The sequence below is a fragment of the Cetorhinus maximus genome, chromosome 1 (genome assembly GCF_964194155.1).
Source record: "Cetorhinus maximus chromosome 1, sCetMax3.hap1.1, whole genome shotgun sequence".
Taxonomy (NCBI): Eukaryota; Metazoa; Chordata; class Chondrichthyes; order Lamniformes; family Cetorhinidae; genus Cetorhinus; species Cetorhinus maximus.
This window is the reverse complement of record NC_135879.1, coordinates 179,621,803-179,637,268: the sequence shown is the minus strand read 5'-3', so window position 1 is coordinate 179,637,268 and position 15,466 is coordinate 179,621,803. Positions and strand designations below refer to the sequence as shown.

General features: G+C 43.8%; 1 protein-coding gene across 2 annotated transcripts in view; it reads left to right on the top strand.

Moving 5' to 3' along the window:
- Window positions 1-15,466, top strand: part of dnajb5 (DnaJ heat shock protein family (Hsp40) member B5) — a 54,828-nt gene that overhangs the window by 25,899 nt on the left and 13,463 nt on the right. For both annotated transcript variants that reach the window (XM_078550422.1, XM_078550429.1), the window contains exon 3: window positions 7,847-8,457. In XM_078550422.1, coding sequence (XP_078406548.1) covers window positions 7,847-8,457 — 611 coding nt within the window. The remainder of the gene's footprint in view (window positions 1-7,846; window positions 8,458-15,466) is intronic.

Genomic DNA, 15,466 nt, shown 5'->3' with positions numbered 1-15,466 from the left:
AGGAATGGGTTTGCACCTTCTTAGGGAAAGCACTATATTGAATCATGATTGGTTCATTTGATTTGGACACGTCTGCTCAGTATTTTATAATGAATACACTCTTATGTAAATGCTCAGTTTTGCAGTTGCCTAAACTATGGATTATTACTTTAGTTATATTGTGATTCTAAAAATTGTCATCACTATTTATATGCAAAGTTATGGGGCATTTGTTGAAGATTTTGAATAGTTCAATGGAAGTTTGATCAGTCGCCAGTAAGTGCACTCTGACCAAGATACATTTGATTTGACAAGATAACCCAACGGACCACAATTCAGTTGAATAAGTAACTATAGCAGCAAGAGTATGCTGCATTAGTGTTTATTAAAATGGAATAATTTAACTTATCAAAAATAGGAGTACTTGGTCCCCATGAACTTCAGATACTGGAAATGATTCAGTAGATCCATTTAAGTACTCAACCATTTGGCCTGTCCTTCAACTGACATACCTAATCGAGAATCTTCAAGTAGTGTGAATGTGGCCCATCTGTTATTTCACTGACTGTTTAAGGGACTGAAGTGGTGCTGCAATTGTTTTTCATTTAACATGTATAATAGTGAGACTTTATGATTCAACATCATATTGTGGAGTTTAATTTGTAGTGTAGTTGTGTTCTTAATTGAGGTCGCTGGCATTGTAATCTAAAACTAACACTCTAGCAGGCAAGAAATTGCATGGTAGCAAAATAGATTCTTCAATTTGAAGTGGGAAAGATTTTGACACCCAAATATTTTGGTCCTTGGGCGTTAGTTTGTAAATACAGGTTATGTTTTGGAGTTAGATTTTAGATTTCATAAAACCAAATCTGTACCATCAAATGCACAAATGTAATGTTATTCCAGCTTTATGCTGATAATTAGAATTTAGCAGGAATCTCTAAATTACCTAGTTAAGATGAATTTCCACATTCCTTTCTTAAATTTGAGTTTTAGCTGCAAATCTTTTGATAATGACCTGAAGTCTTATTCATAGAACATAACAATATAATTTTTCTATCAGATAAGGTTCACTGTTTTCTGTATTACTCTACGACCCCTGTACAAAGATATATGAAATAAGCATGTTTCATCCATGCAAATGTTGTGGAACTAGAAAAATTGCAAATATGCATCATGTACTCCTCCATGTTTATTCCGTTCTAAGGTATGTGGCTTGACTTGGGGAAAGGCAGAATTCTATAGATTAGTTTTGTAACTTGTGTTACAGCCAGGTGAGAAAGTGGTAGAATGGCTCCCCTCTCTTTCAACCTGTTGGTTGACTGCAACAGGTGTTTTTAAAAATAATTTGCTTACCAATTCAGTGAGTGTTTAACTATTTTAAGTGCTCTGGCTATAAAGTACATATGCAGACAGGTTTTCGTGCATATTTTAAAAGAGGAGGAAATGGTATTTATTATACTTAACAAGCAGTCTATATATAAAAAAAAAAGAAAAAAATGCTCCAACTCTCACTCTCAAACGCATTCAAGAGGCACACACACACACACACAGATTCGGTGATTCTTCTGGATTCTGCATTGAGACAGTTTAAAATGTTGACAGATGATCTCTGTCTTTTCCTCTAAAGCTAGCGGCAGTGTAGTTTACATTGAAAATGCTGCCTGCGGTATGGAATAGGCTGGGTATACACTTGCAAAATGGTTGGAGAGAGAGGAAGGATCACAAGTTTTCTTTTTGCTGTTACCCACTCATGGGTCTGAACTTTACCCTTGGTGGGCGGGCGCAATCGACAGACCTGCGACCGGTCAGCCTCCGAGCGCGATTTCACGCTGGCTAGCTAATTAATGTCCACCCAGCCTGAAACGCGTCCTCCCAATGGTCAGGAAGGGGCGGGCGGGGGCCTGTCAGCCGCCATGTCCAATGGCAAGCTAGAGGCCAGTTTAAAAACAGCACAAGCAGCTCCTTGAAGGCTGCCAGGGAAGAACATATCTTCTGCGTTGTGAACATTGAAGTTATGGCATCAAGTGCGGCTGGAGACACCAAGCGGGAGGGCAGGTCTTGTGGGCACTCGGTTCCCCCAGTTTTCGGATGAGTGCCTCCCGGTCCTTCTGGAGGAGGTGGCTGCCAGGAAGGAAGAGGCCACCACACCTAACAAAAAGTGCTTGGTTGGAGGTGGCAGCGCAGGTCAGCAGCCACGACGTGCGGCGCACATGGGTGTAGTGCCACAAAAGGTTTAACGACCTGCTGTGCTCAGGAAGGGTGAGTACCATGTTGGCATGGATCAGTGTGTTGAAGTGTTAAGGTCTGGCCATCCCCCTGTGGAGCTCAAAAGTGTTAAGAGTCTGAGTGCTAACCGTCAATGATGCCAAAGCTGGCCAAGGGGGTGAGCCCTGGCTGCTTGGACTGAGTGCCTTGTGGCTGAAGGGCCACAACTCGGATGTGCCCTGCAAGGTGTTCCTCAGGAGGGGTTGGCCAAGCTGCAATGGCGCTGCAGGTAGAGAATGGACTAATCCATGCCCCTCTGTCCTTTCAGGAGAAGACGAGCCTAGAGAGGTCAAGGATAGGTGGAGGCCCTCCAAACCTCCCTAGTCTTATCCAGATTCAAGCAGGACGCCTTGGAGCTGGAGAGGAACCACGCAGCTGGGTCAAACGGCCACAGAAAGGCTGGGATGTAAGACGAAGGTAAGAGTGCAGTGCACAGAGGTGAGAGTTTCAGATGGTGCAAACATTTTTGTGTAGTCTCATCATTGATGGGAGACTCAAAACTGGATTCCCCATTGATCATTGAAAGACAATGTCTCCATGATGCAGATCTCGATTGTCTCGCCTGGCACGCACAGTGACAATGTGATGACTTAAACTAATGGCATGTTGTTGTTCTCCCTTAGATTCGGCAGCACGCAGTCAATTGCAGAACCCTGAAGAGGTACTCCTGACGCTAGAGGACCGCCGGGTTCCACACGCACCTGCATCACACCCGCTCTCTGAACCAAGCACCAGTGCAGATACCAGCACCTCAGTGGGCGTTAGATCCTCGGCTATAATGTCGAGCACAGCGGTGAGGGCACGTCACACTCGCTTGAGGAGCAGGCAGAGGCAGAGAGTGCCCAGGGCGCTGGCAGTCGGAGGACTGCTGGAGACCAGGACGATGCTCAGCCGAAGGCAGATAATGAGCCTCTGTAGTCATCCATTGGGCGGCAGATGCTGGATGTCCAGCGGGAGGATTTGGCGGAGATACATGAGGGTATGCATGTCATGGTCTCTGTTGTGGAGGAGTCCATGCAGAGCATAAGCACTGCATTAACCCTCGTGGCCGAGCGCACTGCCTTCTCCATTGTGAGAGTGGCGACTCTCATGGTGAGGCGGCTCCAGGAACAGAATAGTGCCAAGTTTGGGTGATGGATGAGGCATCCAGTATCCCAGCTAGGTGTCCGTCCATTAATGGCGAACAGGGAGGTCCAGAGCGACCTCACATTGGCACACGAGCTGCTAGCCGTCTCTGCGGGCTCCTCTCAGGGCGCTCTGGATGACAGCAGCAGCTCCTCCGCCATTCTGCCCGTGATCATGGCATCTGATGAAGCAGCGATGACTGGAGGGATGCCAGCTGTGGCACTGGCCGCTTCCTCCCAGGCGGGGCCAGCACAGGCTCCACTGGCCAGAGGACGACCGCCAAGGCCAACAAGACAGCAGACTCAGCAGGTTGCCACCGATGCCAGCGTGGGGGTGGTACCAAGATGTAACACTCGCAAACATAAGTTTAAGGCACCATGAGACTGGTCACAGCTGATCATCTGTTGTGTAATGTTTTGTTTATGATTACTGGCCTGGGAGTTAAGCTCAGAGAAGGTGATAATTTTTTTGGATTGTCAAAATGAGATCAGTTATGTTTTTGTCCTAATGGCCTGAGTATGCTTCACCTTGTATTTTTTTGGTGCGGGGTATGCCAGTATGTAATGCTGGATTTGAGTGGCCCTAAACTTTATTACACAGGCATTGAGTGGACTTTGGGTTCAAATAAAAGGGTCATTTCAGACATCCAGGTAGGAGGTGGCAGCCCTGGAGTGAGGTGGAAGCAGATCTTTGGCAGCCTAGCTGAAGGATCAAGGCGACCCTGGTGTTCCTGCCTCCCTGAAGGATATAGAGGACTGCCTCCACACTCTCCACATTCTCACCGTGCTCCTCTTCTGATTCACTACTGATTCATCCTCGGTGGCCTGTGGAGCTTCTTCAACATCCTCTTCCTCCAGTGGGTCCTGCCTTGTCAGCGCCAGATTGTGGAGAGTGCAGCATGCAACCACTATCAGTGACACCCGCTCTGGGGGGTTATTGTAGTACTCCCTCGGAGCAGCCCAGGCATTGAAAGCGCATCTTCGGAAGACCTTTGGTCCTATCACCGCCCTTGTGGAGGCATGACTCCTACTTTAACACTGCTCTGCCTCTGTTCTTGGGTGGTAGAGAGGCATCATAAGCCACCTTTTCAACAGATAGCCCTTGTCACCCAGCAGTCATCCATCCAGTCAGGCTGGAGCACTGAATAGCCTCGGCACCTGGGAGTGTCTGAGGATATGAGTGTCATGGGAGCTGCCAGGGTACTGTGCACAGACTTAAGAGCATAAGATGTAGGAGCAGAAGTAGGCCATTCGGCCCATCGAGTCTGCTCCGCCATTCAATTAGATCATGGCTGATCTGATAATCCTCAACTCCACTTTCCTGCCTTTTCCCCATAACCTTTGATTCCCTTACTGATTAAAAATCAGTCTGTCTCAGCCTTCAATATACTTAACGACCCAGCCTCTACAGCCCTCTGTGGTAAAGAATTCCACAGATTGACTACCTTCTGAGAGAAGAAATTCCTCCTCATCTCTGTTTTAAATGGGTGGCACCTTACTCTGAGATTATGCCCTCTGGTCCTAGACTCTCCCCACAAGCAGAAACAACCTCTCAGTATCTACCCTGTCAAGCCCCCTAAGAATCTTATCTATTTCAATAAGGTCGCCTCTCATTCTTCTAAACTCCAATGAGTACAGGCCCAACCTACTCAACCTCTCCTCATAAGAAAATCCCTCCATACTCGGGATCAACCTAGTGAACCTTCACTAGACTGCCTCTAATGCCAGTATATCTTTCCTTGGATAAGGGGACCAAACTGTTCACAGTATTCTAGGTGTGGTCTAACTAGTCCCTTGTATAGTTTTAGCAAGACTTCCCTATTTTTATATTCCAGTCCCTTTGAAATAAAGGCCAACATTCTATTTACATTCCCTATAATCTGTTGAACTTGTTTGTTAGCTTTTAGGGAGTCATGCACAAGGACTCCGAAATCCCTCTGCATTGCAGCCTTCTGCAGTCTTTCTCCATTTAAATAATATTCAGCTCCTCTATCCTTTCTTCCAAAGTGCATAACCTCATATTTTCCCACAGTATATTCCACCTGCCAAGTCTTTGCACACTCACTTAACCTGTCTATATCCCTCTGTAGACTCCTTGTGTCATCCTCACCACTCGCCTTTCAACCTATTTTTGTGTCATCTGCAAACTTGGCGATAGTACATTCACTTCCCTCATCTAATTCATTAATATATATTGTAAATAATTGAGGCCCCAGCACTGACCCCTGTGGCACTCCACTAGTTACAGGTCACTATCCCAAAAATGCCCCCCTTATTCCAACTCTCTGTCTTCTATTAGTTAGCCAATCCTCTATCCATGCTAATATACTACACCCAACACAATGGGCTCTTATCTTATTAAGTAGCCTCATGTGTAGTACATTATCGAATGTTGTTTGGAAATCCAAATATATAACATCTACTGGTTCTCCTTTAACTATTCTGTTTGTTACCCTCCTCAAAGAATTCTAATAAATTAGTTATTGTATTTATTCCTTTCCCCACTTTTGCACCTTGATTATTTTGTATTTTTGGAATGCTATTAGTATCTTCTACCATGAAGACTGAAGCAAAGTATTTATTCAACTCCTCTGCTATTTCCTGGTTCCCCATTATTATTTCCCCAGCCTCATTCTCTAAGGGGCCTATGTTCATTTTGGGCTCTCTTTTTATATATTTAAAGAAGCTCTTACTGTCCATTTTTATATTACTTGCTAGCTTACCCTCAAAGCTGTTACTGTCTGTTTTTATATTACTTGCAAGTTCACCCTCAAAGTTAATTTTCTCCCTCTTTATTATTTTTTGGTCATCTTTTGTTGGTTTTTTTAAAACTTTCCCAAGCTTCTGGCTTACTACTAATCTTAGCCACATTGTATGTTTTTTCTTTCAATTTGATACTGTCCTTAACTTCCTTGGTTAACCATGGTTGGCTTATCCCCTTCCTTGAATCCTTCTTCCACACATATCTTTGTTGAGAGTCATGAACTATTTTTTAAACGTCTGCCATTGTTCATCAACCGTATTTTCTGCTAAATTGCTTTCCCAGTCCATTCCAGCCAACTCTGCCCTCCTTCCATTGTTATTACCCTTATTTAAGTTTAGCACAGCTGCTCCTGACCCAAGTTTCTCACACTCAAACTGAATGCTAAATTCTACCATATTATGGTCTCTGTTTCCTAGGGGATTTTTTACTGTGAGATCATTTATTAAACCTGCCTCATTACACACTACCAGATCCAAAATAGCCTGATCTGTGGTTGGATTCACAACATATTGTTCTAAGAAACTGTCCTGAATACTCTCTATGAATTCTTGCTCGTGTCTACCTCTGCCAATTTGATTTTCCCAATCTACATGAAGATTAAATTCACCTGTGATTAATGCACTACCTTTTTTACATGCCCTCATTATCTCCTGATTTATTCTCCGTCCTACAGTATAGCTACTGTCGGGGGGCTACTCCCACCAGTGTCATCTTCCCCTTGTTAGTTCTTACCTCCACCCATATGGATTCAACATCTTCCGATCCAGTATCCTTTCTTGCTATCGTACTTATTCCATCTCATATTAACAAAGATACCACACCACCGTTTCCTTTCTGCCTGTCCTTTTGAAAAGTTACATTCCCCTGAATATTTAATTCCCAGCTTTGATCTCCTTGTAACCACGTCTCTGTAATGGCTATAAGATCATACCCGTTAACCTCTATTTGTGCCGTTAATTCATTTATTTTGTTCCGAATACTACATGCAATTAAGTAAAGGGCCATTAATTTTGTCTTTTTACCATTTTTTCCCCCTTTGACCCTCTTTGCTGCTGTTTTTTAATGTTTGTACATGCTGCCCCTTCCTGTCACACTCTGGGTATTACCTAAATAGCTGCCCTGCAAGGCTGCCATGTCCTTTTGCATTGTAAGCCTACGTGTATCCCCTTTCCAAAACCCTCCCCCCATGGTCTTCCTGCACACTGACCCTGGAAATTAGTGTCCTTTTGCACAAAGGGCTAGCTTGCTGTCACATGACCTTACTTCACAAATCAACCAGTTACAAAATATTGTCATAACAAGCTCATTCCAGGTCCATTGTTAAAAGTGATTAGAATAAAATGGTTGATGGGACCCTCTTCTCACCCAGGGTCCATTGTCCAAAGTGATTGAGTTTAATGGCTTGGCCCCCACCCAACTAAATAATTAGACTATGTCTGAATGTCTTTGAGTAATTCAGCCAATGGCAGTTCATACTCATTTAAGCTTATTGTCCGTGGTAGGCTATATTCAGACTGCCCGACTCCCTTCTGATAGCTTTGTAAATAGCCAAGTGAAGTCATGTAAATGTTCAGCCATTTCGAGACCTTTAGGTCACTTGAGACTTTTTGAAACTTATTCTGTGGGTTAAGCCCACTCAATAAACAGTCATTTTTTATGTTTAAAAAACCCTGTTTTATAACACTTGTGTGTAATTTGTTTTAAATTATAGGTCTGAAGGCTGGAGGAGCCTCTACTGGTGGCCCTGGTAACACGTTCCACTACACTTTCCACGGTGATCCCCACGCTACTTTTGCTTCCTTTTTTGGTGGTTCCAGTCCTTTTGATATTTTCTTTGGTACTCAAGGACGCTCCAGAATGGCTAATGACTTCACTCATGAAGACATGGACATTGACGATGATGATGATGACCACGATCCCTTCAATGCATTTAACCGTTTTGGTTTCAACGGAATGAATGGATTTCATCGGCGGCATCCAGACCCCTTCCACACTCGAAGAAAGATACAGGATCCCCCTGTAATTCATGAACTTAGAGTATCTCTTGAAGAAATCTATCATGGTTGTACTAAAAGAATGAAGATCACACGTAGACGGTTGAACCCAGATGGCCGTACCACAAGGACCGAAGACAAAATTTTGAATGTTGTTATTAAAAAAGGTTGGAAAGAGGGCACAAAAATCACATTCCCCAGGGAAGGTGATGAAACAGCAACCAACATACCAGCTGATATTGTCTTTATTCTGAAAGACAAGCCTCATCTCCATTTCAAGAGAGATGGATCCAATGTTGTTTATGTCGTGAAGATCACCCTTAGAGAGGTAGGTACAAACAAGTTTTTCTTTAACCCACCAGAAATTTAGAGGTTATCTTGAAATGTAAGTTATTTCCTGTTGCCCAATATTTATACACTAGAGTAAAGGATAGCTTGATTTGGTCCTAGGAAGACCAAAAGGTTGAATTATAACCCACCAGACTTGCCAGGGTTGGCGAAAGTGGGGTATCTGTAAAGACCTGGGAACCTGGAAGTGAAGGTTTCCTGCATGCTGTGTAGAGTGTTTATGACATAATTGGCAGTTTCTCTGCCCAGAAACCAGCTGATCGACAGACTTGGCTTCCAGGCGAACAGGGAATAGCCCAGAGGAGCCGCAAGACAAGTTCTCCACTCCGGATTGTTGGGGACATGGTTGTGTTTTTTTTAAAATTCTTTTCACGATGTGGGCATCCCTGGCGACGCCAGACTGTTTTATTGCCCATCCCTAATTGTTCTTGAGAAGGTGGTGATAAGCTGCTTTGTTGAATGACTGCAGTCAGTGTGGCGTAGGTACACCCACGATGCTGTTCAGAAGTTCCAGGATTTTGACCAAGCGACTGAAGGAAGTATAGTTCCAAGTCAGGATGGTGCGTGGCTTGGAGGGGAGCTTGCAGGTGGGGGTGTTCACATGCATCTGCTGTTCTTGCCCTTCTAGATATTAGAGGTCACGGGTTTGGAAGTTGCTGTTGAAGGATCCTTGGTGAGTTGCTGCAGTGCATCTTGTAGATGGTATGCACTGCTGCCGCTACGCATCGGTGGTGGAAGGGGTAGATGTTTAATGTGGTGGATGGGATTCCAACCAAGTGGGCTGCGTTGTCCTGGATGGTGTCAAGCTTCTTGAGTGTTTTAGAGCTGCACTCATCCAGCCAAGTGGAGAGTATTCCATCACACTCCTGACTTGTGCCGTGTAGATGGTGGACAGGCTTTGGGGAGTCAGGAGATGAGTTACTCACTGCAGAATTCCCAGCTTCTGACCTGCTCTTGTAGCCAGAGTATTTATAAGACTGGTCCAGTTCAGTTTCTGGTCAGTGGTAACCCCCAGGATGTTGATTGTGGGGAATTCATTGAATCAATTGGGTAATGCCATTAAATGTCAAGGGGATAAAAGCAAAATACTGCGGATGCTGGAAATCTGAAACAAAAACAGAAAATGCTGGAAAAACTCAGTAGGTCTAACAGCATCTGTGGATAGCATGTATAGAGAGGTGGTCACACCACAGGCTAAGAGTCCACAAGCAGGAAGGGAATGGGTGACCACCAGGCAGAGCAAGAGTACTAGGCAGGCAGTGCAGGAATCTCCTGTGGCTGTTCCCCTGCAAAACAGATATACCGCTTTGGATACTGTTGAGGGGAATGGCCTCTCAGGAGAAAGCAGCAACAGCCAAATTTGTTGCACCACGGTTGGCTCTGCTGCACAGGGAAGGAGTAAAAAATGTGGGAATGCAATAGTTATATGGGATTCAATTGTAAGAGGAATAGATAGGCATTTCTGTGGCCGCAAACGAGACTCCAGGATGGTATGCTGCCTCCCTGGTGCTAGGGTCAAGGATGTCTCAGAGCAGCTACAGGACATTCTGAAGGGGTAGGGTGGTCGTGGTACACATTGGTACAATTTTTACATAGGTTAAAAAAAAATGGGATGAGGATAAGTTGAAAAGTAGGACCTCAAAGATAATGATCTCAGGATTATTACCAGTGCCATGTGCTAGTCAGAGTAGAAATAGCACGATATATCGGATGAATACATGGCTGAAGAGAGAGTGTGATGGGGAGGGTTTCAGATTCCTGGGACATTGGGACCGATTCTGGGGGAGGTGGGACCAGTACAAACTGGATGGGTTACACCTGGGCAGGACCAGGACTGATGTCCTAGGGGGAATATTTGCTAGAGTAGTTGGGGAGGGTTTAAACTAAAATGGCAGCGGGATGGGAACCTATGCTAGAAGTCAGAGGAGGGGAATCAAGGACAAGAACAAAAGACAGAAAGGGGAATAAGAATAGTGATAGGCAGAGAAATTAGGGGCAAGAATCAAACAGGGTCTCAGTGAAAAATAGTGGGAACGGGACAAGTAATGTTAAAAAGACATGCCTGAAGGCTTTGTGCCTTAACGCGAGGAGCATTTGCAATAAAGTGGATGAATTAACCGCACAAATAGATGTAAACAGGTATGATATAGTCGGGATTACGGAGACATGGCTGCAGGGTGACCAGGGATGGGAACTGAACATCCAGGGGTATTCAGTATTTAGGAAGGACAGACAAAAAAGGAAAAGGCGGTGGAGTTGCATTGCTGGTCAAAGTGGAAATCAACGCAATAGTGAGGAAAGATATTAGCTCCGACGATGTGGAACCTGTATGGATAGAGTTGAGAAACACTAAGGGGCAAAAAACGTTAGTGGGGGTTGTATATAGACCCCCAAACTGTAGTGGTGATGTTGGGAATGGCATTAAACAGGAAATTAGATACATATGCAATAAAGGAACATCTGTAATTATGGGTGACATTAATCTGCATATAGATTGGGCGAATCAAATTAGTAACAGTGTTGTAGAGGAGGAATTCCTGGAGTGTATACGGGATGGTTTTCTGGACCAACACGTTGAGGAACCAACGAGTGAACAGGCCATCCTAGACTGGGTATTGTGTAACGAGAAGGGAATAATTGGCAGTCTAGTTGTGCAAGGCCCCTTAGGGATGTGCGACCATAATATGATAGAATTCTTCATCAAGATGAAGAGTGATGTAGTTGATTCTGTGACTAGGGTCCTGAATCTTAATAAAGGAAACTACGATGGTATGAGGCACGAATTGGCTCTGATGGAATGGGAAACGTTACTTAAAGGGATCACAGTGGATAGGCAATGGCAAATATTCAATAGAGTGCATGGGTGAACAGTAACAATTGTTTATTCCTGTCTGGCGGAAAAGTAAAATAGGAAAGGTGGCCAAACATGGCTTACAAGGGAAATTAGAGATAATATTAGATCCAAGGAAGAGGCATACAAATTGGCTAAAAAAACAAAGTGAACTTGAGGATTGGGAGTACTTTAGAATTCAACAAAGGAGGACCAAGGGATTGATTAAGAAGGGGAAAATAGAGTACGAGAGTAAGTTTGCAGGGAGCATAAAAACTGACTCTAAAAGTTTTTATTGGTATGTGAAGAGAAAAAGATTGGTGAAGACAAATGTAGGTCCCTTACAGTCACAAACAGGGGAATTTTTATTGGGGAACAATAGAAATGGCTGACCAACTAAGTACATACTTTGGTTCTGTCTTCACAAAGGAGGACACAAATAACATACCAGAAATGTTGGGGAACACAGGCTTTAGTGAGAGGGAGAAACTGAAAGAAATCATTATTAGTAGAGAAATGGTATTGGAGAAACTTATGGGATTGAAGGCCGATAAATCCCCAGGGCCCGATAATCTACATCCCAGAGTACTTAAGGAAGTGGCCCTAGAAATAGTGGATGCATTGGTGTTCATCTTCCGAGATTCTATAGACTCTGGAACAGTTCCTACCGATTGGAGGGTAGCTAATGTAACCCCACTGTTTAAAGAGGGAGGTAGAGAGAGAACAGGGAATTATAGACCAGTCAGCCTGACGTCGGTAGTAGGGAAAATTTTAGAGTCCATTATAAAAGATTTAATAGCTGAGCACTTGGAAAACAGTGGCAGAATCGGACAGAGTCAGCATGGATTTACGAAAAGGAAATCATGCTTGGCAAACCTACTGGAATTTTTCGAGGATGTAACTAGTAGAGTTGATGAGGGGGCAGCCAGTGGATGTGGTTTATTTGGACTTTCAGAAGGCTTTCGACAAAGTCCCACATAAGAGATTAGCGTGTAAAATTAAAGCGCATGGGATTGGGGGTAGTGTATTGAGATGGATAGAAAACTGGTTGGCAGACAGGAAACAAAGAGTAGGAATAAATGGGTCTTTTTCCGAATGGCAGGCAGTGACTAGTGGGGTACCGCAGGGATCGGTGCTGGGACCCCAGCTATTCACAATATATATTAATGATTTAGTTGAGGGAACTAAATGTAATATCTCCAAATTTGCAGATGACACAAAGCCATGCAGGAGTGTGAGCTGTGAGGAGGATGCAGAGATGCTTTAGTGTGATTTGGACAAGCTGAGTGAGTGGGCAAATGCATTGCAGATGCAGTATAATGTGGATAAATGTGAGGTTATCCACTTTGGTAGCAAAAACAGGAAGGCAGATTATTATATGAATGGCTATAAATTAAGAGAGGGGAATGCGCAACGAGACCTGGGTGTCCTCGTACACTAGTCGCTGAAGGTAAGCATGCAGGTGCAGCAGGCGGTAAAGAAAGCAAATGGTATGTTGGCCTTCATAGCGAGAGGATTCGAGTACAGGAGCAGGGATGTCTTGCTGCAATTATACAGGTCCTTGGTGAGATCACACCTGGAATATTGTGTGCAGTTTTGGTCTCCTTATCTGAGGAAGGATGTTCTTGCTATAGAGGGAGTGCGGCGAAGATTTGCCAGACTGATTCCAGGGATGGCGGAGCTGACATATGAGGAGAGATTGAATCAGTTAGGATTATATTTGCTGGAGTTCAGAAGAATGAGGGGGGATCTCAAAGAAACCTATAAAATTCTAACAGGACTAGACAGGGTAGATGCAGGAAGGATGTTCCTGATGGTGGGGGAGTCCAGAACCAGAGGTCACAGTCTGAGGATACGGGGTAGACCATCCAGGACTGAGATGAGGAGAAATTTCTTCACCCAGAGAGTGGTGAGCCTGTGGAATTCATTACCACCGAAAGTAGTTGAGGCCAAAACATTGTATGTTTTCAAGAAGGAGTTAGATATAGTTCTTGGGACAAAAGGGATCAAAGGATATGGGAAGAAAGCGGGAGCAGGCTATTGAGTTGGATGATCAGCCTTGATCATAATGAATGCTGCATCAGGGTCGAAGGGCCAAATGGCCTACTCCTGTTCCTAATTTCTATGTTTCTATGAGAAAAACAGAGTTAACATTTCGAGTCCATATGACTTCTTCAGAACTAAAAAGAAGTAAAAATGTGATTAAATTTATACTGTTCAAGTGGGGTGGAGCAGGTAAAGCTGGATGGAAGGCCAACGATAGGTGGGGGCAAAGGAGAGATTGAAGATGTCATGGAGAGACCAAACATGGACTGGGTGACCGCTTTGCGGAACACCTTCGGTCTGTCCGCAAGCATGACGCAGACCTTCCTGTCACTTGCCATTTCAACACACCATCCTGCTCTCATGCCCACGTGTCTGAAATTGGCCTGCTGCAATGTTTCAGTGAAGCCCAACGCAAACTGGAGGAACAGCACCTCATCTTCCGATTAAGCACTTTACACCCTTCCGGACTTAAAATTGAGTTCAACAACTTCAGACCATGAACTTTCTCCCCTATCCTTGCCCCTTTTTTTTAATATTCTTTTTTTTATCTTTTATTTATTTTCATTTTTATTCATTTATTCATTGTTTTATCCCCACTTTTTATCCTATTTTTGATCTTTTTTCTCAAACCACTGTCTCCTCCCTGCACCCTACCCCTACAAGAGCCATCTGCCACTAGTTCATGTTGTTCTTTTCAGAGTGCTTACCCTTGTCCTGCTTTTATCGCATTCTGCTTTCTTACCTTAATGCCACTATCAGCACCTCCTTTAGCCCTTACCACTACCATGAACACCCCTTTTGTCCTTTTGTTCATGACATCTTTGTCAATCTCTCCTTTGCCCCTACCTGTCGCTGACCTTCTATCCCACTTCACCTGCTCCACCTCCCCTTAAACACTATTAAAATTCATCACATTTTTACTTCTCTTTAGCTCTAAAGAAGTCATACAGACTCAAAACGTTAACTCTGTTTTTCTCTCCACAGATGCTGTTAGACCTGCTGAGTTTTTCCAGCATTTTCTGTTTTTGTTTCAAATGTCATGGGGAGATGGGGATCCTCTCTTGTTAGAGATGGTCTTTGCCTGGCACTTGTGTGGCGTTAATGTTACAATGTTACTTGCCACTTACCAGCCCAAGCTTGAATGTTGTCTGGTTCTTGCTGCGTTTGGGCATGGACTGCTTCAGATTCTGAGGAGTGTCTGATCGCATGGTGGGATGGTATGGGTTGTCCAGGCAGAAATGTTGGATCCAGCAGGTAAGTGGAAGGCACTTACCTCCTGGATTCAACCTTCCTTGCCTAGGTTTGGCTGCCAGGTTTCTTGAAGTCCAGGAAACCCAGCCATTCAGCATTAAAAATCAGTAGTGGAATAACAATGAGGCATACAGCTTCATAATATAAAGTGCCATGTTGCCTGCTCACCCTTATCCCACCACACCATGCATCCATTCTTTGTATGGACATACCAGGGCAGTTGTTAACTTGGTTGATTGGCTAAGACTGATTGACTTATGGAGCATCACACTGATCATCACGTAATTTATTTGCAAGTCCATTGCTGAAAGTCCTTTCAGTTGTGGTGTTCATAAGCATAATGTTCATATTTTCACACGTCTCTAACTTTATCATTAGCAAATTACCCCCATTGTCAATCAGAAATTTAGTCTGTGCTCCAAGTCTTTTTCCATTTTCCCATATCTACAATCACCCTTTTGCCCTTGCCATGTAATACTTTGCAAAGACTGAATCTAGTTGCCATGTTTATAAAGTGTAAAATAAAAATGTTTCTGTCTTTGTCCCACTCCTTTAAATAAATGGCACAAGACTTTACTGAAGTAGTATCCAGTAGGAGACTTACAATGGGAATCCTCCGACACTTTTTACATATGTCACGTTTTGCACTAATTTCTTTGAGCCTTGTGTACTCACACAAGTGTATCACACCTGCATCCTTCAGTAGGATTTTTAATCCGTGATGAGAAGGTGATGAGCAAATTGTGTAACTTTTAAGGCAATTTGCTTTTTTTCTCTCAGATTCTCATTACCTGATGCCATTCACACATCTTAACATTCTGACTAGAAATGTCAGGCTTTGTTAAGTGGATGTAATAGTTCC